Below are 25,221 nucleotides of genomic sequence, written 5' to 3' on the forward strand. Positions count from 1 at the left end.
AGTGACCGACCTCACTAATGCTCTTGTGGCTGAATGGAAGCAAGTCCCCACAGCAAGGTTCCAACATCTAGTGGAAAGCCTTCCCAGAAGAGTGGAGGCTGTTATAGCAGCAAAGGCGGGACCAACTGCATATTAATGCCCATGATTTTGAGCATGTGTCCACATACTTTTGTGTTTAAACTATAGCATCTTCAATTGCTATAATTGCATCCCCAGTGCACACAATAACACAATAACATGTACAGTATTAAACCGATATTGTACTTCAACAGTAACAGTAAGGCAGTCTTACCATAGAGGATTATACTTGCATTGGTGATCCCCATGGTGTTCAGGGCAACACACGTGTAGTTTCCGTAGTCCTCTTCAGAAACATTCAAAAACATAAGCATGGATTGTTTACCTTGGCTCTCTATCTTAACCCCATTCAGTCCATTGAAGAGTCTGTAAAGAAGAAAATACATTCTTAAAATATTGGTACTGGAATCCCATATCTACTGTATATGTTTATCCATAACAAATCCATATAGCCGTGAAGTTAAAAGCTACGTCTTATCTCAATCAAATGTGGCAGGTTGGGGATATGGTTTGAAGGTGTAGTCCAGGGGTGTCAAATACATTTTGCCCCGGGGGCCGCATTTCCTTGCCATCAAAATTAGCAACAAATAGCTCTCTATCCATTGTTTTGGTAATTTTCTATTCTCCCCTGACTGTCTAGCTATTATTAGCAAGCTGGAAGTCAAGAAACGGTATAAATATAAGCCCATTATCATCTCTACACAGTTTCGATTTGGTTTTAGTCATAAAAGACATATTGAGTTTATCCCCCAGATTGGACGCCCGTATGTTTGAAACCCTTGGTGTAGTCTGTAAACAATGTCAGTATAATCCAGTCCAGTTTGAGGCCCATTGAGTGCATTGCTGTGTAGGTATTTGTGTATGTCACAGGAGGTTGGTGGGAGCTTAATTGGGGAGGATGGGCTTGTGGTAATGGCTGGAGCGGAATAGATGGAATGGTATCAAATACTTCAAACACATGTTTTCCGTGGGTTTAATGCCATTCCATTTGTGCCGTTCCAGCCATTATTATGAGCCATCCTCCCCTCAGCAGCAACCACGGGTGTATGTGTATGTCCTTGAGAAGGGTTTAGCACAAGCATGGCTGCTAGGTAAAGACTATTAGTCTCGGGAACTTACATCGACAAAAATACTTCTGAAATAAGTCTCCAGAGCTCTAATACTGAACACAGCTCATTGGGTCATGCTGAGACGACAGCTCTGGATCGCTGTACAACAATCTGCATTGTGCAAAAAAATATTTGGCTGCATCACTAATATTCCCCACACTTCACTGGCTTGTGCCGGTTCATTTCGAAACAGGATATTGTAGTGATTTATTATTTTAAAAAACAATACTTTCTCAGAGGTTGTCCAAGCAAAGCAGCCCATTGACAGAAACAAATTATGCAAAAACAAACAGAACTCGACTTTGGTGGCCATGATGATTCTCGTCCAAAGAAAGTAAAGTAATTTGAAAATTATATAGTAAATTATAATTATACAAAATTAAATATTGCCTGTAGAAAATAAAAACAACTGGGGGACATAAATCTACTAACAATCAAAAAAGGCTGAGACCCTTAAAGGCCCAGTGCAGTCAAAAACATGGATTCCTCTGTTATATGCATTACCAGACTATGTTGGAATAATACTGTGAAAATGTGAAAAGGATGACAATGTCCTTTTAGTGTAAGAGCTGTTTGAAAAGACCTCCTGAAATGTCAGCCTGTTGATGGGTGTACATGGGGTGTGGTATATGGCCTATATACAATGGTGGAATAAGTACCCGGCTGTCCTACTTGAGTAAAGTAAAGATACCTTAATAAAAAATGAGTAAAAGGGAAAGTCACCCAGTAAAATACTATTTGAGTAAAAGTTTTAAAGTATTTGGTTTTAAATATACTTAAGTATAAAAGTCAATGTAATTGCAAAATATACTGAATTATCAAAAGTAAAATGTAAAAGTATAAATCATTTCAAATTGCCTATATTAAGCAAACCAGACGGCACAATTACATTTTTATTTATGGATAGCCAGGGACACTTTCCAACACAGACATTTACAAACAAAGCTTTTGTGTTTTTGTGTTTAGTGAGTCCACCAGATCAGAGGCAGTAGGGATAACCAGGGATGTTCTCTTGATAAGTGCGTGAATTTGTCCTGCTACGCATTCAAAACGTACTTTTGGGTGTCAGCGAAAATGTATGGAGTGAAAAGTACATTATTTTCTTTAGGAATGTAGTGAAGTAAAAGTAAAAGTTGTCAAAAATATAAATATTAAAGTAAAGTACAGATACACCCCTTTAAGTAGTACTTTAAAGTATTTTTACTTGAGTACATTACACCGCTGCCTATATACCACGACTAAGGGATGTTCTTATACACAACGCAACGCGGCCCTTAGCTGTGGTGTATAGGCCATATACCACTAACCCCCAAGGTGCCTTTTTGCTTTTAGAAACCATTTGCCAACACAGTAAGGCAAAGAACGACACATCTATATTGAAAATGTTGTTTTAATAAATAAAATCTTAATACATTCCGCCAGAAAAAGTAGTCTTGTTGCTAGACTGGTTGCTATGCAACATAACCACAGGCTAGCTAGCAAGCTTTCATTAAATGTATGCAAAAACAGAGCATTAGCGCCACTTCTCAGGTGACTAACACACAGCAATTATTTATTAATGTTGATCTGAATGATGCCTTTTATTGTGCACGGATGAAAAAATTGCCCCATGTCATTGTTTGTTGTTGGCTTGCCCATGTTGTTGTTTGTTGTTGGCTTGCCCATGTTGTTGTTTGTTGTTGGCTTGCCCATGTTGTTGTTTGTTGGATCCATGCTGCTGGAAATGGATGTCATTCTTCTAGTTGGGGAAGTTGCTGCTTTGTTGTCAGAGAGAATAGTGCTCCACCGCTTCGTCGCTTCCAGATTTGGCATCCAGTAACTTTGAAGATAGGTTTCAGATCTGTGTCCACTAACAGACATTATTTCTCGTGCCTCTAGTCCGACATCCGACAGTTTCTGGATCATGGTGGTTCGGAGGCAGTGGTTTGTGTAAATCTGCGACTCCCATCGGCTTTTTGATGTACCTGAAATATATAAAATAGAATAATGTTAGCTAATAGTTAGGCCTACATAGCTACCAGTTATATTGTCAGGGTAAATTTGATTTAGCTAGCTAGCTAACAGTTACATACCATATGTATCCATTCACGGCTTTCCGTTGCTGTAGGAGGTACAACGCAGGGGCGATGGTGGGAAGGACGGACAGATGCTACTTAAGCGTAGCTATCGTGCAGAGGGGATCAGCCGGCAGTTCATACATGTATCCCCGTCCACTCTCCCTGTTCTTCTCCTGCGGGCTCTTGTGTTTTTTTTTGTGGGTTTGTTGAACGAGAGAGTCGCATACTGTAAGCCGTTCTTGTCTGTACATATATTAAATGAGTCAGGTTTCAACAGACGGTTTCCCTCCTTCCCCTTACGCTCAAAATGAAGTTGAACATCAAACCATACTTTGTTCACCAAACCATCAGGTGTTTCAGTGTCCAGAACCTTGGATTGTTTGATGAGCTGCATGTCGTTTTGTTATGGCTGAGTGGTGGGCAGCTTTGTCGCGCGCCTCTTTCCTCAAGTTTTTAATTACGTCGACAAACACATTGTTGCTTGTTGTGAATTCGGTGTCCTTCTGTATATTCCATGCCAAACTGATAGGGGGGGGGGGGTCTTTGATATGTTGGTTCAAACCAGCTCTGAGTCCAGCGTAGCTGCTAATCTCATATTCTTCGCCATTCATGTTCCTGACTGAACCATAAAAGTCCTGTAAGATGTCGTTCAGCTCCGTTTTTTGTTGTATTCTCAAACTCACAATGTATCCCTTTTTCCACACACCAGTCAGTGAAGCAGGTAAGAGCCCACTTTGTTTGTTTCACATTGTTCTTGTTTCTCTCAAGTTCATCTAAACTCTTATTTTCTATGTGGGCATGTCAAACAATTGTTGATGTAGCCAATTTATCAAGGTGAAAAGGCGCAATGATATCAAGACGAAAAGGCTAAACGTGGTATACACGCTCACATACCCACAGCTAAATGTTGCTTTAGCCAATCAGCATCCAGTATCTAAACTACCCGGTTTATAATAGTTACTAGACGAATAAGAAATACACTTCCAAACCTCTCTGCCAATAACAATTCGTTTTCAGTTTTCCCCTCTCCACTCAGAACACGTCCAGACAGTCCTAGCAAAATTCTTGCTTGAAAAATTGCTCTTTGCTAATAAGCTATTTTTGTTTCTTTTAGACCATTTTCATTTAAAAAACAATCACAGTAAGGTACATAACCTTTTCACACGTACCAACAAACAAGTGTGTTCATCTACAGTTGTCCCTGCAAAGTACGCTCAAACCGGTGGGATTACAACACTTATTTAGAATGTCAAGTTTCGATTGACGCAACAGTCAGCATTTGAGCTAGCCGCACTGTATTTTTCACAGAAACATTTTGCACAAACGCAGTCCTTACTAAGTTATGTCCTGATGGTGACCAGTTTATTTTATTTTGTTTATTTTTTCTGGCGCCAGCAAGAAACATTTTCCAGTTTGTGCAAGACTGCGTAAATATCTGCATACTTGATCTGCGGAAACACTGTGGAAGTGCTTGGGCTCTCGAAGAGAGAAGTTTGTCCGGCTAAGTAAAGGTTAAAACATAAATTCCCTGAAATGGGCTACTTTAATGTGAATTAATGAGGAGGCGGAACACACCTCAATAAAATTGTATTACATTTTTTTTGTTGTTAGAAATAATTTAAAATTCACAAGTTGAAACATAGCCTATAGATAATTAGCAGGCAGCGCGTGCTAATAGTCCTGAAATCATGTGCATAAAACAACTCACGCTCGGGCGACCGTTGGAGATATTTGGAACTCACAGGTGAAAAGGTTAATTGTTACACAGAAATTATTTGATATTGAGATTAAAATGGCTGCATTGGACATTTATAACATAGACTATTTAAAATATATATTTTAAGGACTTACCTGCGGTCCTCTTTGTACCACTCAAAATCTGCCCCAGGAACAGCAGAGGCCTCACATTGGAGCACCCCTTTTTGGCCCACTGGGGTACCTGTACTCCTGGCATTCGAAATGAAGGGAGCGTCTGTAGGATGCATGACATTAAATTAGTTTTATAGCGGTACATATCCAATTTATCATTAAAGGTAAACTCAGCAATATGACATCATCACACACAGCTGGGCAACTTTCTGCTTACAGAAATCAACAACAACATTCTGATCTGCCAAGACTGACACTATTGGGTCTTCCTAATGTGGGTATGCCTCACGGGATGGTGCACATTGGAAACAGCCTGTTTTTGCAGTCTTGAAAGATTGAAATGATGCTTTTATGAATTATGTCATATTGCTGTGTCTACCTAACTGATAACCATTCATTTGCTGTCCTTCAAACTGAACTGTTTCAAACAGATGAAGTATCTGTTATCCTGAATAATCTGTGAAGTCCTTCAATATGTTTTCTGTTGATACCAATGTACACGCTAGCTAACATGTTAAACTAATAAAAGACTTCTTAAATGAATTGATTTACCCCAGTAAGCTCTTAAAACAAGCTTGGATCAACAACAGCCTTGAAATACCATGTAGCTGATAAAAGAGCCATATTAGCTGACTATTTAGCTTTGTTTGAGTGTTGAGCTGTTTGCCGTCATTGTTTGTTTTTATGCTTACAATTGACTGTGACTTTCACCGTCCTCACATCTGGGGCGGAGATGTCATTGGAGGAGATGCATTCATACGATCCCGACTGTTCTTTAGTGATCGCTGTCATATCAACGTATTCCCCTTCAGTGACAAATTTGTGGCCTAAAAAAGAACACAAAAACATCAGTGTTTAAATGTAGAAAGCATGCAGAGGTGCACAAGGTATTACCAAAAACCCCAGGTGATTGAAATGCAGTTTCAATACCTGACTAATAATTTCGATGTGACCTAAAATGGCTCCCCAAAAGCCACATTACAACTCAAACCTTGATAATTACATAAAACTACATAGGACCATAACAAATTCCTAGCAGCAGCCGTTGAATTTGACATACACATATGCACGTACACATACTTCAGTTTTCTAACTGTCTACTGATTATGAAACAGTACTTGCAACCAGGTTAAACAGGTGTCATATCCAAGATTCATGGAAATCAACCTTTCAAGCTGTCTGCCACATTGACAAAGGTAGCGTGTAGGCTACACAACCTTATGATGTATTATTGCAAGAGAGTGTGGACCGTACCTTATCTCTATACATTAGACACTACAACATAACATTTCTTCACCTGTTCGTTAAATATTTGAACGCAGGAGCCACTCAAGGGGGAAATTCTCAAGAGATACAGTAGCAAGGTCTTGTACACAACATCAGCAGGTACCACATTACAGAAACACTGACACTCAAAATGTTATCGAATGTCAACACACATAGCATAAAATCAAATTTCCCCAGACATCAGCAGTCTTGTAGGATAATCACTGCTCTCGCAATGGACATCATAAAGTCTCTAAAGTCTTGCTATTCAAAGAAACGTGCCAGTATCAGTTCTTTATCCTCTGTGTGTGTGTGGATGACTGTGTGTGTGTGCGTGTGTGTTTCTTTCTGTGTGTGAGGGGGAAATGGGGCTGAGACTAAAATGGAGAGGCACCTTTACTTGGAGATAACCCCTTCCCAATCAGCTGAAATGTCACATACAACATTAGCATGATCTCATTACTTTCCAAAAGCCCTGGTCCCACCAGCAGCTGCTACTGCAGCTTACAGGGGACTGACTGGAAAGGTTGTGCTGGGTTGTTACTTTTAACTTTAATGGGAAACGGAAGCACAGGTAATTGAACATTTGTATTTCGTGTTTCTATCAACATTACGCAGATTGAGGCGAATAAGTGGGAATTGAGTTATTGACCATTACAGTGTTATTTTATGGTTGCAGGGTGAGTGATGGCAAGGTTAACCTAAGATAATTTGGGCTTTAGCGTGACAGCAATTCCTTGTCCAAAAGAGGGCCGGAAATGGTTAGGCCTGTATTTTCAGTTCAATCGATGAAATAATGATGTTAGGTTGTTAATGAAAGGGGAAAAGTTTGTGTACTTTCTTAAGATTTGTGATAGAGTTACTCTGCTTTTGTATCTCAGCAGCATATTCTACTTTAAGATTGAACAGATGGTAAAGGCATATGTCACAGCAATTCATTTGGAACGGGAGGTCACCAAGGGTAGGACACTTTAGCCTTAGAGAGAAATAGCATGTGCAGGCACTCTTGATTGTTGTGATTTTGCTAATTGGCCCAATGAAGACCATGATGAGTTGAACCAGGTGACAAAACAACTAGACCTTCTGGCATTCTATGTTTACCTACCCTGACTCCTGTTGGGGTTTCATTTATACATTCATATCAGTAGTGGTATGTAAGCTACACTAACCAGAGTAAGCAAAGAAATATTCAGGACTTGAGTAGGAGAAAGTTTGAAAGTAAAGTCATGTCTCTCATGGTTGATCTTAAAATGAACCTTGTGTCAAAGCAAAAAACATGTCTTCTGTTCTAATATTCATGCCAGTTTTTGGGAGGTCTGGAGGGATTTGAGAAACACATCAAGCTTGACTACATATTCCCAAAATATTATGCCAATAACTTGCTACACAGATGAGCCATATCCTCCAAACACTGTTTCCTTCTCTTTTGAAACTTTTGTAAGAGTTTGAAATTTGCTGCGCACACAGGCTCTGCCTGACTCAACCCTATTCATATTTTATTATTTTCCTTATCATTGAACGTTTTCATATTATTTCTACAACACTGCAGAAAAACAGCACCGCTGGTATACAATTGACAATAATTAATGTTTGCAGAGCGGTTTCTGCTTCAGCATAAGTTGTCTTAGCAACCAAGGCTCTTTCACCTTTTGCTGCTAAACCAGTTAACAATTCTAGAGAGAGAGAATGTTTTTGTAATGCTACCCGTAATGGTCCCCAGATGTTTGTGTCCAGTTTTCCGTTAGTAAGGAAGCATGTACAGTATGTGAGCAAAAACCTAATGTGAATCTATTTTGCATGTTTTAGAGTTAGAGTTAGGAGAACATTCCCTAAATGTCAAACAGAACTTACCCAGAACTCAGTTGCAATGTTCACTTAAGTGAAAATACCTTAAAGTACTACTTAAGTAGTTTTTGGAGGTATCTGTACTTTACTTCACTATTTATATTTTTGAGAACTTTTACTTTTACTTCATAACATTCCTGAAGATAATAATGTACTTTTTACTCCATACATTTTCCCTGACAGACAAAAGTACTCATTACATTTTGAATGCTTAGCAGGACAGGAAGGTGGTCCAATTCATGCACTTATCATGAGAACATCCCTGGTCATCACTATTGCTTCTGATTGAGTGGACTCACTAAACACACAAGCTTTGTTTGTAAATGATGTGTGAGTGTTGGAGTCTGTCCCTGGCTATCCGTAAATAATAAATAAAACGGTGGTTTCTGGTTTGCGTAAAATAAGGAATTTGAAATTATTTATATTTTTCCTTTTGATATTGAAGTATATTTTAGCAATTACATTGACTTTTGATTCTTAAGTATATTTAAAACCAAATAATTCTAGACTTTTACTCAAGTCATATTTTATTGGGTGACTTTCACTTTTACTTGAGTCATTTTCTACTAAGGTATTTTGACTTTTACTAAAGTATGACAATGAGGTACTTTTTCCACCGCTGCCATGTTCTCAGAATATCTATTATTAATGTTCTAGACACGTTTCACTGGAAGGCTGCAAGAACATTCCTGTGTCCAGTTTTCTTAGGGTTAGGGCAATATTCCATCAACATCCTACCAAACATATACAGAACATGATTGGTCTAATGTTGGTGGGACATTTTACACTGTTTTATTTTATATACACTACCGGTCAAAAGTTTTAGAACACCTACTTATTCAAAGGTTTTTCTGTATTCTTACTATTTTCACATTGTAGAATAGTAGTGAAGACATCAAAACTATGAAATAACACATATGGAATCATGTAGTGGTCAACACTTTTTTGGTTACTACATTATTCCATATGCGTTATTTCATAGTTTTGATGTCTTCACTATTATTCTACAATGTGAAAATAGTAAAAATAAATAAAAAACAATTAATCAGTAGGTGTGCCCAAACTTTTGACTGGTTCTGTATTTACAGTGCATCCGGAAAGTATTCAGACCCTTTGACTTTTTCCACATTTTGTTACGTTACAGCCTTATTCTAAAATTGATTAAATCGTTTTTCCCCTCACACAATAACCCAAAATGACAAAGCAAAAACAGATTTTTAGAAATGTTTGTGAATTTAGACAAAAACAATGGAAATATCACATTTACATAAGTATTCAGACCATTTACTCAGTACTTTGTTGAAGCACCATTGCCAGTGATTACAACCTCAAGTCTTCTTGGGTATGACGCTACAAACTTGGCACACCTGTATTTTTGGAGTTTCTCCCATTCCTCTCTGCAGATCCTCTCAAGCTCTGTCAGGATGGATGGGGAGCGTTGCTGCACAGCTATTTTCAGGTCTCTCCAGAGATGTGTTTTGGTACGCTTTACCAGATCTGTGCCTCGACACAATCCTGTCTCGAAGCTCTACGGACAACTCCTTCGACCTCATGGCTTGGTTTTTGCTCTTACATCCACTGTCATCTGTGGGACTTTATATAGACAAGTGTGTGCCTTTCCAAATCATGTCCAATCAATTGAATTTACCACAGGTGGACACCAATCAAGTTGTAGAAACATCTCAAGGATGACCAATGGAAACAGGATGCACCTGAGCTCAATTTTGAGTCTCATAGCAAAGGGTCTGAATACTTATGTAAATAAGGTATTTCTGTTTTTTAAGTTTAATACATTTGCAAAAATTTCTAAAAACCTGTTTTCACTTTGTCATTATGGGGTATTGTGTGTAGATTGCTGCGGAATATTTTTTATTTAATCCATTTTAGAATAAGGCTGTAACGTAACAAAATGTGGATAAAGTCAAGGGGTCTGAATCATTTCCGAACGCACTGTATATACTGTATATATATATATTTTGTAACTTTTTACCCCTTTTTCTACCCAATTTCGTGATATCCAATTGGTACTTACAGTCTTGTCCCATCACCGCAACTCCCGTACGGACCTGGGAGAGGCACACTTTTCTTTTAACAGAGCTGAGAAAACACAGTTCTCAACTTCCATACTGTCATTATCACAACGTGACTTAAGTGTGAGAACCACTCACCCAGCTGCTGTTTGGACGATAAGTCTTGCAAGATAGCCTAAGCCTAGATACCCTGTGGTTAGCGTTGAAGAGAATTAGGTTCAGTATCTTAAGCAATGACACTGGTAGTTCATTCAGAAGATTAGGCACAGCCACTGTAGCACAGCTACTCAAATCAAGCAGTTAGCCACTACTGCATGGCCTGTATGCCCCAATTCTATTATTGGAAAGTCTGGAGGGACTCCTTGCCCCCCTTAAGGCTACATTTAGGATCACTAGAAAGCTTTGTTAGTGCTTTACAACACTGACCTTAAGGTCTGCAAACCAAAGCAAACATGACACCATTTCCATGTTATTTAACCCAAATATTGTACGTTAAGTCGCTAGCCGTTAGCAATGTACTGTAGCTGCTAGCTGCAGAACTGTTGCTTGCAACCATTGCAACATATTAACTGTTATATTTTTGTATCAAATTAATACCTGCACAACTTCACTATATTTGTGACATTGTAAAATGGTGTTGTTTTTCTTAATACAAATCAGTATTTTCCAAGTTTCGAGCAGTTTGTTTGGGTTTGGATCGACTGCTTGTGAAGCTTCACAAACTCTTTCAAGAGAAAGCTTGCTGTGAAATATTATCACATTTCACATGGCTTTGTGTAGCGGCTCAAATCACCTTAGAGCATTGAATAAAAAAATAAGAAAATCTGCCAGCAGTCATGAAAAAGGTGAGAGATTTGTTATCTAGTGTTTATCCAAGAAGTTGTTCTATTGCCTGATTCGAAACAAACGACAGAGCACCATCAGAGAGGAAAGGGCAAGATTCTCCAAAGGCAATTCGGGCTGATGGTTCTGAGTTTTTCATCTCAGAGCCTTTTACCTGGGAACATATTCAAAGAACAAGTTCTTAACTTCTCACGAGTCACCAACCCTGATCCGGTAGCACCCCCCCCCACCCCCCACTGATTAGCATAGCTAGCATAGCGTCACAAGTAACTTGTAGCATCTAAATATCATTAAATCACAAGTCCAAGACACCAGATGAAAGATACAGGTCTTGTGAATAAAGCCACCATTTCAGATTTTTAAAATGTTTTACAGGGAAGACACAATATGTAAATCTATTAGCTAACCACGTTAGCAAAGGAGAGGATTTTTTCACTCCCAACAGTTTTTCCCTGCGTCAGTAGCTATCACTAATTCGACTAAATAAAAATATATATAGCCACTAACCAAGAAACAAATTCATAAGATGACAGTCTGATAACATATTTATGGTATAGCATATTTTTTTTTTTTAAATGTGCATTTTTCAGGTATAAATCACAGTTCTACATTGCAGCTGCAATCTGAAAAGGTGCCGACCAAGCCAGAACAATTACAGAGACCAACGTCATATAACTAATTACTCATTTTAAAACATTTCAGAAAAATACACAGCGTACAGATATTGAAAGCCCAACATCTGGTGAATCCAAACAATATTTCAGATTTCTTAAATGTTTTATAACGAAAACAAAATGTAGCGCTAAATTAGCATAGCTATACCAGGCAGATTCGGCTGGGCGCCCACGGCAAGATCACATGCACAACAGATATGATATAACATCGTAAATTGGGTCTTACTATGGCTGATCTTTCATCAGAATGTTGATCAAAGTGTCCTTTGTCAAGATGAGTTGTTGGTTCCGTTCAGAGTCGTTCCTTTCCCACTCCATTTAGCACAGGTACCGGTCGAGTGGCACGGGTTTCTCAAACGATACTAAAATCTAACAACGGAACACCGAAAAACTCCCTAAAAAATTCAAATAATCTGATTAAACTATATTGAAAAAACATACATTACGATGATCTGGTCACATGTATCAAACAAACTTCGACACGGAGATAATAATGGCCGCACAACAGAAGACAAACGTAGCTCCAATTTCCATGCAACAGAGAACCGGAAGTTGTCGGTCATGCCAAAGATTTTGCTCTCATTTCACGTCAGTCCCAGATAGACAAGAAATTTTTCCTCTGACGTCCTCTAGACACCCAGAGGAAGGCCAGTGAGTTGTGTTTCGGGTCATAGGAGGCACGACCATATATAGGCAGAGCTTTGAAGCCAGCATAAACATCTTGATTTTATGTTCTTGGTCATGGAAAGTGCTGTTGAATGACTTCTGTATCACTCAGAGACAAAATTGAAACGGATTTAGAAACTAGGGATTGTTTTCTTTCCAATGGTATGATTCATATGCATATAGTAAGAGCAATAATTGAATAAGAGGCAGTTTAATCTGTAGAGCAAATTATGCTAATGCGAAAATAGCACCCCCTGTATTTTAAGAGAATGGATATACAGTAGGCTTATATGATCAGTGCCTTGGGTGACTGTTACTCCGCATCGCTTGTATGTTAGTTATTAAACATAACACTCTAAAGCTCAAGTGCACTTAGTCCATAGGTATATTAGGAAAAACACAGACAGAACTACTGGACTGTTGCACTTTGCATCACTACCCATTCCTGAAACAGGGCCAGATAAGGTCAGCCAGTGGCTACATCTGCCATGTGGGTTGTTCAGCTCTTCACGTTACTCCTAAAAAAGAATGGTATGATGGAATAGAAATCCTAGCCAATATTAGAAAAACATCTTAAACATCTACAAACATTTGAAACCAAAGATGTATCAGTGAATCATTTGAATCATATTGATATTAACACATACCAATATTCAACTAGAATGTAACATTTCTAAGTTAATCACACAAACAAAAGAATCCCACAGGAGTTGATAAACATACATCATCATATTTAATCCAATTTCACCTCCCCACTTCTTTTCTTTCAGTAACACATTCTTGATTTGCTTCAGAAGACAGGACATTGTGCCTCAAAAAGTGCCTCAACTTTTCTAAACTGAATGACAGATTTGCCTTGAATACTCTGACACAGGCAACAAAGGAACTGGAAATGACCTGTAAATTGTCAACAGCAGAGCGATTTCTCCAAAGTCCCCGCTAAATTCAAGACAAGAACACAAAACCACAATCTTTACAGATCAAATCAACTATTTTCAACCTACGATACTCACTTCCCTTCAGTGTGGTTCTACAACAAAGTGATTGCATTGACAACGGAGACAGATCATCTGTGCATTAGAAAAGTAAATGAGAAACATATAAATAAACACCCAATGGGAGAATGCAGCTTTTGATTGACTCCGATGCCGACCGATCGCTGATTTGAGTTAGGTGTAAACAAAGCCAGAGGCCCATTGCAATTACAGCCACCAGCCTCCCTAAGAATCCTGCGGCCATTATGGAATTGTTTGTCCACAGTGAGAGAAGGCTTATTAGATTGTTAAAGGGCGAGAGTGACTGGGACATTATGAGGAGAAATGACTAATAGAGCCATCCCATCTCTTCCACCTCTGGTTTAAAGCCCCAGTGATAAGTTAGGTCCCGGCTACATTATTGAGATTAGCATCGAAAACAACGGGCTCTCCACGTTACACTTCATGTGGACTTGTTTGCATCAATCACTGAGTTCTCTGAGGAGGATGGAGTAGCTTGATGAGAGTGGAGAGTGAGTGCACGTTTGCCATAGACAAGTCTCTTGGTTGTAACAACCACATCTTTGGGGTTTGGCACACTTTATGAGGGAAAACAACACGCACACATGCATACACACAGCATCAACATAGACAGACACTGACCTGTGGTATTTTAACCCTTCAACCAAAGACCCATATACACTGTCCTTTGGGTGGTGGAACATTATTGATACACATGGAAACTGCTGGGCATGAAAAACAGTTCTTGACACACTCAAACCAGTGCGCCTGGCACCTACTACCATATCCCGTTCAAAGGCACTTAAATATTTTATCTTGCCCATTCACCCTCTGAATGGCACACATACACAATAATCCATGTCTCAATTGTCTCAAGGCTTAAAAATCCTTATATAACCTATATCCTCCCCTTCATCTACACTGATTGAAGTGGATTTAACAAGTGACAACAATAAGGGATCATAGCTTTCACCTGGATTCACCTGGTCAGTCTGTCATAGAAAGAGTAGGTGTTCTTAATGATTTGTACACTCAGTGTATGTTGGTGTTTCCTTTATTTTGGCAGTTATCTGTATATCTTATTCAGTCAGTTAAAATGGGCCGTTGGATACTGTTACACTAATCTGATATGAAGTCTGTCTATAATTGAAGCCCATGGTCTGTCTTGTTGTATTCTCCGTATTTCCCCAGTCCATTCAGCTTGAGCTGGCTAAGGGGAGCAAGGTTGTCTGTCGCTTTACCTCCTACCTTTCTGGTTTGCGGTAAATTAATATAAACGCATTATGGGATGACGTTCCACTTATAATGAGATTTTAGAGTGCTAATGATTTTATAATAAACCATTGACCATTATTAATGTTTGTCAACAAATCAAATTGCAGTATGCAATCATCGCTGGATGGAATGGTCCCTAATAGGTCTTCAAAGCGTTGATTATGACTTGTCTGCATAAACCACTTAGGAGACTGCTGAGAAACTTGATAAGGGGTGGTTATATTGAAAATAATGGGAGTGCACCGGGGACTTAGCTATTACTGTATAGCAGAAAAAAGAGGACAAAGCATTATCTTAGCAGGATAGAGGCACATTCACACACAGGCACACAATAGGCTCGCTTCAAGTGATTTACACCCTGGTTCATTCATAACCTTGCTATTTAGATCTATAGTCTTTTTGCAGGGCAGATTAGGACACTTCAGAATTTGTGCAGTTAACAGGTGTGTAAGTGTAGTGCTGTAATGCATGTAAACACTTAGGTACTTTACCTGGAAATTAAACCGGTAACTCTGAAAGCACTTTGAATCCACATTGTAGCACTATTACATCACAAGTTTCTGTTTCACATAACCTCTGATGAGCAAAGTCAAATATGTTAGCCAAACAGTATAGTTGTGTGTTTCTCAAAATATTCCTCTCATTGAGCACTCTGACCTCTCCTCAATGCTCTGGGCATCAATCCAACACACTAAAAATAATAGCACATGGAAGTGAATAGGAAATGTGATTCTAAGACATTACAATGTTAATTGGAAACGGCCTGTATACATGTATAGCTGTATTCTGTCAAAGCCTGTCAAATGAGTTATTAATATTTGTTGGTTTAATATTGGCTAATATAAGGCTTAATGATGTAAGTAAGTACTAGATACAGTATAGATGGAAGATAATCATGGACCGTGAATCAATTATGTTCATCACAGCCTTTCATCAAGAGTTGTGTATGGATCTCTGTTGTCATTTGTGGAAGCCTTCCCAATATTTATACCTCATACTGTTATGTCAATCCATTACCATGCTGTGAGTCTCATCCATGTAAAATCTTGTCAAAATATAAATAATAATAAATACAAAAATTCTAATGACAGAAAAAAAGTGTCCATATTTAGAATACCTATAAGCTATTCAATTATTTGTCAGCTCTTGTTCAATTATTTTACTAGTCTCATCCCAATGCATTATGATAGGCGTGTAATTCCCCTTCCTGTCCAATTTGTGGGATATTTTTTTTAAAGCCTTTTGAAACGGAATTGCTCTCTCAATGATCCTCATTTCATTAATACTAGCCCTACATTGTGAAAACTGCTCACCAGTTCAGTTAATTTTTATTATATCTTAATCGCCAAACCTTTTGCATAGAGGTCAAAGGCTCATATTGTGAGGGAAATCCTATTGTTACAGCCAGTGGACAATTGGAGACCTGAGTTGTATTCAGTAGGCACTAGAAGGGAGAATACGTTTTGATACGAGGAGTGAAATGGGGATTTAAAACTTGACCTTGTGCAGTAACAACACACAGCTGTTGGATAGGGCACATAAACGGTGTGCCCTACTGAACACCATCTGGTTACTGAATTGGTTTTTCTATACACTTTAGCCTTCTTCACTGTAGCTCTGTAAAGCTGTGCCAGTTGATAACAAAACCATTTAAAACAAACTTGGATCAGAATATGTCTGTACCACATCATACAATAAGACCGCAGTAAAAACTGCACATGGTCAATGATTTCAGGGGTCATATGGTTGGGTAACCACTTACTAATTCAGCTTCCCTCTTACATATTATATTGATTTATAAATGAGACAATAATGCTTAATACTATTTCTTGAACTACCAATGCATTAAGGGGGGAATTCCGACCCAAGTTAAGCGTGCGTAAATGAAACGTATTTCCCTTTTTATGCACTTTTTTTTCGACACTTATTATTTTCCACTACATTTTTTTGACCAAATAAAAGAGAAACAAAGAGGTAGGCCCACCCAAACTCCCCTTCTTAACATGTCTCCTTCCAAACCCCATATTTATGCTTCTCTAACTTTCTCACTCATCATTATTCACGATACGTTCAGGATTATCCATTTCTTGGAGCATTATTATATCAATATGGTTTCTTGCTAGAATATCAAGACAGCTGGAACGCATGATAGGAATATTAAGGCCTTTGCAATTCCATGAGAGAATATAGTGTTGCCATTATTTTTCTAAAATGTAATTGTTATCTTTAGTGTTGATAAACCCATGTGAGTAAAATAAAAAGCAGGACACACAGGGAAACCCACCCATTTGTCCCTCTCCACCCAGAAGACCCTCTCTATAAACTGTTCCCCCTTCGCCCCCCCTTCCCCCCTAGGCCCCAGCCTTTCCTCCCCGGTTCCCCCTGCCCTGCACTATAATTACAGGGTTGTAGCTTAATGGCGAGTGGCAGCCTTACATATGAAATCTCTTAAGCAGTATATTTTTGGTCTTAAGGTATTAAAACAAGTTCGATGCTCAGCAATAATAGTAATTTTCTTCCTTGTACCCACACCTGGACTTAATTCCCTCATAATTCAAACACCTTTACGTGCGGTCAAATGATGAATAAGCTCGAGCAACATGTCGATTCCAAGTGGAACAACATCTACTTCCTGTTTTTTCGATAGAAATAACACTATTCTCCATGCACTGTAATTTACACATTTTTAAGAGCTATTGATAAGGGCGAGGTAAATGAGTAAGCTGTTTGGACAAGGTGATTGTAAATCTAAATTACAATTGTTTTATATATGTTTTACCTTATGATCGCTGGAGATAAATGTGAAACCAATCAGCAAACTAAAGCACATCAGCTTTTCCACAGTAAAGTTTATGAAATTCTGGCCTCATAACTTGCAGGGATGAAATTTGGAGACCCAAACTATAGGCTTCTGTAGCCATTCGTATATAGTATAGCGCCAAACCTACCAAGTTGATTTGTGATTTCTAGAAATATATGCCTGGACTTTTCACTGTATTTTTTAAAACAATTTGTATCATGTTAAATATTAGACACTATCAGATGCCTCCATCAGTCATACCCACATACATTTATAACTGTCACTTTAGTGTTCATTTCCTTACATTTTGCATCATGCCATTACATTGTTACCTTTCTTTCCTCTGTCACGTTTGACTAGTAGTTCCTGAAGATCGCTAGCAAAAGCGGATCATATTAGGCATTACAAGTTGTGCAATAATTTGGGATATCATTATGTAATGCAGACCATATGCAGCAGTTTATACCTGGAGGATGGTGCTAGGTTTACGATGACTGGACCGTTGTCATCACAGTTCCATGATTAGTGAGGATTATTAGGGTAGATTTATAGGACTATTGTTCAAATCAAATAACATTGTATTTGTCATATCTTATTTGTAAAAATGTGGTGTAGACTAACAGTGAAATGCTTACTTACGGGCCCTTCCCAACAATGCAGAGACATTTTTTTATAATAGAAAGGTAATATAACACGAGGAATAAATACGCAATGAGTAACAATAACTTGGCTATATAAACGGGGTACCAGTACTGAGTCGATGTGCAGGGGTACGAGGTAATGGAGGTAGATACAGTGCCTTCAGAAAGTATTTATGCCTCCTGACTTATTCCACATCTTGTTGTGTTACAGCCTGAATTCAAAATGGATTAAGTTGATCTTTTTTCTCACCCATCTACACACAATGCCCTATAATGACAAAGGTCAACAACAACAAAAAATCGAAATTTTTGAATATTTTTTGAAAATGAAATACAGAAATATCTAATTTACATAAGTATTCACACCCCTGAGTCAATATTTTGAAGAAGCAACTTTCTGGATAAGTCTCTAAGAGCTTTCCACACCTGCATTGTGCAACATTTGCCCATTATTCTTTTCAAAACTCTTCAAGCTCTGTCAAATTGGTTGTTGATCATTGCTAGACAACCATTTTTAGGTGTTGCCATAGATTTTCATGCAGATTTAAGTCAAACTGTAACTCAGCCACAGTGAATGTTCCACTGTCTTCTTGGTAAGCAACTCCAGTGTAGATTTGGCCTGGTGTTTTAGGTTATTGTCCCGCTGAAAGGTGAAATCATCTGGCAGTGTCTGGTGGAAAGCAGACTGAACCAGGTTTTCCTCTAGGATTTTGCCTGTGCCATTCCGTTTATTTTTTCCCCAAAAAAACTCCCCAGTCCTTAATGATTACAAGCATACCCATAACATGATACAGCCACCACTATGCTTGAAAATAGGAAGAGTGGTACTCAGTTTTGTTGTATTATATTTTCCCCAAACATTGCACTTTGTAAAATGTAATTGCTTTGCTACATTTTTAGCAGAATTACTTTAGTGACCTGGTGCAAACAGGATGCACATTTTGGAATATGTGTATTCTATACAGGCTTCCTTCTTTTCACGCTGTCAATTAGGTTGGTATTGTGGAGTAACTACAATGTTGTTGATCCATCCTCAGTTTTCTCCTATCACAGCCATTAAACTCAATAACTGTTTTAAAGTCACCATTGAAATCCCTGAGCATTTTCCTTCCTCTCCGGCAACTGAGTTAGGAAGGGTGCCTGTATCTTTGTAGTGACTGGGTTTATTGATACACCATCCAAAGTGTAATTAATAACTTAATCAAAGGGATATTCAATGTCTTCTTTTTCCCCCATCTACTAATAGGTGCCCTTCTTTGCAAGCATTGGACAACCTACCTGGTCTTTGTGGTTGAATCTGTGTTTGAAATTCACTGCTCGACTGAAGGACCTTACAGATAATTGTATGTGTGGGGTACAGAGATGAGGCAGTCAATAAAAATAATGTTAAACAATATTATTGCACACAGAATGAGTCCATGCAACTTATTATGTGACTTGTTAAAGCACATTTTTACTCCTCAACTTATTTAGGCCTGCCATAACAAAGGGGTTGAATACTTAATTTGTAAACATTTCTAAAAACATAATTCCACTTTGACATTATGGGGTATTGTATGTAGGCCAATGAATCAATTTAAAATGCAGGCTGTAACACAACAAAATGTGGAAAAAGTCAAGGGGTGTGAATACTTTCTGAAGGCACATACTGTATGGGTAGGGGTAAAGTGACTAGGCAACAGGATAGATAATAAACAGTAGCAGCAGCGTATGTGATGAGTCAAAAGAGTTAGTGTAAATGGGGGTCAATGCAGATAGTTCGGGTAGCTATTTGGTTAACTATTTAGCAGTCTTATGGTTTGGTGGTGGAAGCTGTTCAGGGTCCTGTTGGTTCCAGACTTGGTGCATCAGTACCGCTTGTCGTGCGGTAGCAGAGAGAACAGCCTATGACTTAGGTGGCTGGAGTCTTTGACACATTCTTTTCAAACCCTATTGTACACTTTTCTCACCTTCCAATATTTCATGGATTGATCAATTGAATCTGGCAACTTTCAGGATGAATCTGTATTTTTGATTCACCGATTTTAAAAAATGCGTAAAAGCTCTCCAAAACAGTTTTTTTTTTTTTTTCATAAATAACCCTAAATAATATATAAGATCAGAATATTTTAAAATCTACCAATTGGGGCTGAAAATGAATATGCGTGTATTTACATGGCTTTCCTTCATTGATCCCTAATATTCTGAACCGTTTTCTCAATATATTCTAGTGATTCTGTCAAGAAAATGTTAATTAAAGGTACACCAAATTTAAAGGAATGGCTTTAGATAAATGTACTGAAAACCCTATTGAATGAAAACTCCACGAGAAAACCTGTTGGCCAGCAAGTGGGAGGGTTTTCAGCAATTTATTTCAATGTATTCAGCGCACGCAAGGGAACCAAGCCTGCTAAGCCCGTTACACACCTGCATAAGGTACTGTAAGTCTGAATACCAACTTCTTAGAAGTGCGTAGGAAAGGCGTGCATAGGAAAGGCATACATTTCCTGTCTGAATCGGGCCATTACTCTTCAAAAGGATTTCTTCCTTGTAGATTCAGAGCGTATTCTGATATTTCCTTGAACAGCGATATAACAGAAAAATTCACAGAATTCTTTTTAAAGTACTCGTATTTTTCAAATGTGTTTTTGCCTTTCAAAATAGGGAAATTACTTATCAAGAACCAATTTAGGGAATGACATCCGAATATCATGGACATTACTGCACATAGAGAGAGAACTGAATAATTTTGATAGCGTATAGAGCAACCGTTGAAAATACTAATTTAAAGCGGCTAAGTTCTACACTCTAAGAACAAAAGGTTCCAAAAAGGTTATTTGCTGAGGGATAGGGTTCTACCACTTGGCTGTCTATTGTATCCCCCTGTCACAGGCTCTCCTAGTCAACCCCACCTCATAAGAAGAGGAAGTACATTGTTTATGAGGATTGCCTGCTGCAGTTGTACAAGATATGTCTAGTTAGCAGTCGAATATGCAACATAGAGAAGACCAGCAAGGGGACACTGAGAATCACGCAGACATGTCCACTTTTTGAGCATTCCTATAAATGGAACAGGCCAGACACTTGAATCTGGTTGGTGACATTTGACCTGGTCAAAGGTCAAAACAGTTTAGAGTTGTGTCCCAATTCACCTCCATAACCTTGCCTGGTCGACCCCAGCCTGATTGCTGCGTTTACCATTCTATATCACTTCACATATCATGATATCTGAAGTGAAATCGAAAGGTGAATGCTGCGATCAGGTTGGTTCCACCATGCTTATCATAACCACCATTGATAATGTAATCAGTGCTCTGTGTGTGTTTATGTGTGAACGACGAGTATTGTTGATTAGGGTCCAGGAGCGGATCTACGTTGCCATGCCCATCAATGGGGTGCTGGCAAATACCTTACCTCCAGCCTCACCTTTTGCCTGCTCACCAACGGTCATCGATGGGGAGACCAGAATTAGGTAGGTTTAGTCTGACTGAGAAGTTCAAACTTCAACATGTATAATAACGTGAGTATATTCTTGTATGTCAGATATCAGCTATTCTAACTGTCATTGGTAATAGGTGTGGCTGCTTCGAGTGATGTATTGTTGTCTCTACCTTCTTGCCCTTTGTGCTGTTGTCTGTGCTCAATAATGTTTGTACAGTACCATGTTTTGTGCTGCTACCATGTTGTGCTGCTGCCATGTTGTTTTGCTACCATGATGTTGTCACGTTGTGTTGCTATCATGCTGTGTTTTCATGTGGTGCTGCCATGCTATGCTGTTGTCTTAGGTCTCTCTTTATGTAGTGTTATGGTGTCTCTCTTGTCGTGATGTGTGTTTTGTCCTATATTTATTTATTACATTTGTTTTAAATCCCAGCCCCCGTCCCCGCAGGCCTTTTGCCTTCTGTTAGGCCGTCATCGTAAATAAGAATTTGTTCTTAACTGACTTGCCTAGTCAGATAAAACAAAAAATAGAACAGTGACTGTATACGTGTTCACAGATGCATCTATGGAGCCAGCACTTGGAGACTTGCAAGATGATGTGATGATGTCCAGACTGACAGACGGGCTTAATACTGATGTCTCTAAATGGAGAGAGACCTGGCACTCGGCATACATTTTCTACCAGACACAACTTTTACTTGTATTGTCTTTTTTTATTATTGAATTGAATCGTATCAGTCAATATGGGGAGGGAGAACCTTGGGCACCAGGATCAGGGACACCACACAAGAAGATATGACCACCCTGACATGTTTGCCAAGGTAGCCCCATTACCACCAGACAAAATGCAGATAGGCACAGTATCTGTATCGGCTGGGAATGACAATGAAAGGTGAAAGGTCCACATTGCTCTATTAGCAGAACACTGCTTCTATGGTATTATGTAAATGGTTGTGTATTCTACATGAACCGGTTACTACATTTGAAAGTTGTCAAAACACTTAGTTTAGAATATCTACATAAGTTAGGAATTGTATTATTCTCAAATAACTCTGTAGGCTACTGACCAATTCAAAGCTTCCTCCGGCATTTCACCATACCTGCAGGACATTTATTCATTGTGATTGAGTGGGGGGAAACAACTGCGGGAAAGGTTCTGACAGATGGGTGTGTTTTGGTGGTGGCAAAGACACACACAGGAAACACCCACATCAAACCACACCCCCAAGCCAATTCACATTTGGCTCCCATCAAGCCAAGCCATAAAACGACCCGAATCAGCAGGTGCAGTTCCCCTTTAATAACCAGAGTTGAGGATGATTGTGTAAAATACTCAAAACCTCACCCATCATTATCATATTTCCCAGCATGCTCTATTGCAGGTTAATTTTCAGATGTATTTTTGTTTCAATGCTGTGTTTTTGCATATACATTGATTGGTTGATTAATCTTATGCTACACAAAGATTAATATATTTTTTATAAACCAATCTGTTAGGATTTGTACTTATTGCACCTGTTACTAAAATAGTTGTCCTAGTTCAGATAATTTAGGTAGTCCCATTAATCAAGCCTCCTTATCCTGGCAGCTATTCTGAATGCAGGTTGTGGGTGATTAAAAGTTCAAATTGTTGGATATCCTCAATCTAGCAATAGGAATTTCACATCACTTTTGCAAGCCAGCATAAGGTGAACTGCAGGCTTGATGTGGCCTGTAAACTAGGAGTTTCCTAACACCACTGTGTTAGGGTATAACTAGTCCCTCAAGGAAAGGCATTATGATGTACACTACCGTTCATATTTTGGGGTCACTTAGAAACACCTCACAAGTCCTCAACTGGCAGCTTCATTAAATAGTACCTGCAAAACACCAGTCTCAACGTCGACAGTGAAGAGGCGGCTCTGGGATGCTGGCCTTCTGAACCGTGGTGTATGTCATGTCCTTTCATAAAGTGTTTAATTTTAAAGGCTAATAAGGCTGGTGGAACCATTAATGGAGGGTTCTAGGAAGAACCCTTCAAATATAAAAGGGTTATCTTTCAAACCCTTCATAGAGGGTTCTAAGAATAACATTTAGAGGATAAAGGGGTTGTTAGGAGAGGCAGAACCCTTCATAGACAGTTCTAGGTAGAACAATTTACAGTGGATTCTATGAAGAACTCTACATAGAGGGTTCTAAGTAGAACACTGCAAAGGGTTCTACCTATACCAAAAAGGGTTCCCTTATGGGGACAAACCGAAGAACCCTACACAGTTATACTTAGCACTTTTCTTTCTAACAGTGTAGTGTTTTGCTTGCTCGCTGTCACCTCTCACTGGGATGGGGCAGAATCCCCCCCAATCAGCTTGCGGATAAGTAATGGGTCACCATGGTTATGCAGTTCAGACCGACCTATCCTCAAATGCCTCCCTGAACCCCCTTGATTCTGCATCTTGATCTTTAACAAGGCACTGGGAGATAAATGGCCTCAGCTCTTTACAGTACAAATATATCTTCATTAGGACAGTCATCGCCAAGACAGGGTATAATTACTGAGAGGTTTTGATTACTGACTGCCAATCAATTACTCTGATGTAATTCCTCACCCCTGAGATGGGCTGGAGTGATTACCGCTTCATTGAGTCTCTGTCTTTCTGTCTGTCTGGAGTTGTTGTCTGGGGGTTTTGTCTTGAAGGCATAAACAGCGAAGAGGTCGGAGGCACGGAGAGACAAAGAGACCTGTCAGAGCTAAAGATTAGTACCAGAGCCGATCCATTCCCTGGCTGGCTTTTCTTTCTCTTCCATGTCTGGTCAGAGCGTTTGAAATCATTCTTTGTACCAGAACTAAAAAACGTCGATAAGATTTACACACATTTGTTGCCAGACTGGCTGGCTGGCCCTTGAGAATTGTGGGCAGTTAGTTAAGAATAGAGTGTCAGCACTGAGGAAGAATGCCTCAGGTACATTGCTTTACCTGGCATAAGCTATAGCTACAGATGCTATTCAAGATATATTAGGGAATATTACTTGAACAGCTTGTTCAATTTACAAGCTGTTGATTATAATCAATAGGTTGTCCAGCAATGTTTTTTCATGTGCATTATCAAATCACATAACTACCAAACCTTTTGAATAATCAAATAATCAGGCCATTACCTCTATAAAAAACGTATAACTATTTTGCATATCAAGACGTAATGTTTAACTACAGTCTAACTTTTCAAACATCAAGGTGGAAAACAATTGACACATCTTTGGCACTGCTGTTATGCCTGTCACGTAACAAGGAACATTCGATGGCAAGACCATTTTCTTCTTGTAAAATAACATGCCCACCAATCAACTACAGATTTGAGCTGGACACATCACAGCCGAGAGATACACGACAGGATGTGAAATTCCTGGGGTGGTGTTGTATCAGCCCATTAATTGTACCTGATGATAATTAATAATGATCCTACCAGTGAGGCTTTCATGCGGTCCCTTTCGAAGGGAACCGTGACAATGCTCTGTGCGGGGATGGGAAGGCACACATCAGAATTTGGAAAGGAGAAGATAAGGGGGAACAGGGAATCAATACGAACAGGCTTCATCAGGTATGCGACTGGTTTAATAACGTGAGAATAGAGTGATTGTGCATGAAACACAGTGTAGCATGGCTAGCGTAGCATGGC

At 39.0% G+C, this 25,221-nt stretch overlaps 1 protein-coding gene across 2 annotated transcripts in view; it reads right to left on the reverse strand.

The window, feature by feature from the left end:
- The window catches only part of LOC139530495 (opioid-binding protein/cell adhesion molecule homolog), a 399,357-nt gene that overhangs the window by 4,022 nt on the left and 370,114 nt on the right, over positions 1–25,221 (reverse strand). For both annotated transcript variants that reach the window (XM_071326987.1, XM_071326982.1), the window contains 3 exons: positions 5,806–5,940; positions 5,096–5,216; positions 293–444 (listed from right to left, as the gene is read on the reverse strand). In XM_071326987.1, coding sequence (XP_071183088.1) covers positions 293–444; positions 5,096–5,216; positions 5,806–5,940 — 408 coding nt within the window. The remainder of the gene's footprint in view (positions 1–292; positions 445–5,095; positions 5,217–5,805; positions 5,941–25,221) is intronic.

Source organism: Salvelinus alpinus, chromosome 1 (genome assembly GCF_045679555.1).
Source record: "Salvelinus alpinus chromosome 1, SLU_Salpinus.1, whole genome shotgun sequence".
NCBI classification, from domain to species: Eukaryota; Metazoa; Chordata; class Actinopteri; order Salmoniformes; family Salmonidae; genus Salvelinus; species Salvelinus alpinus.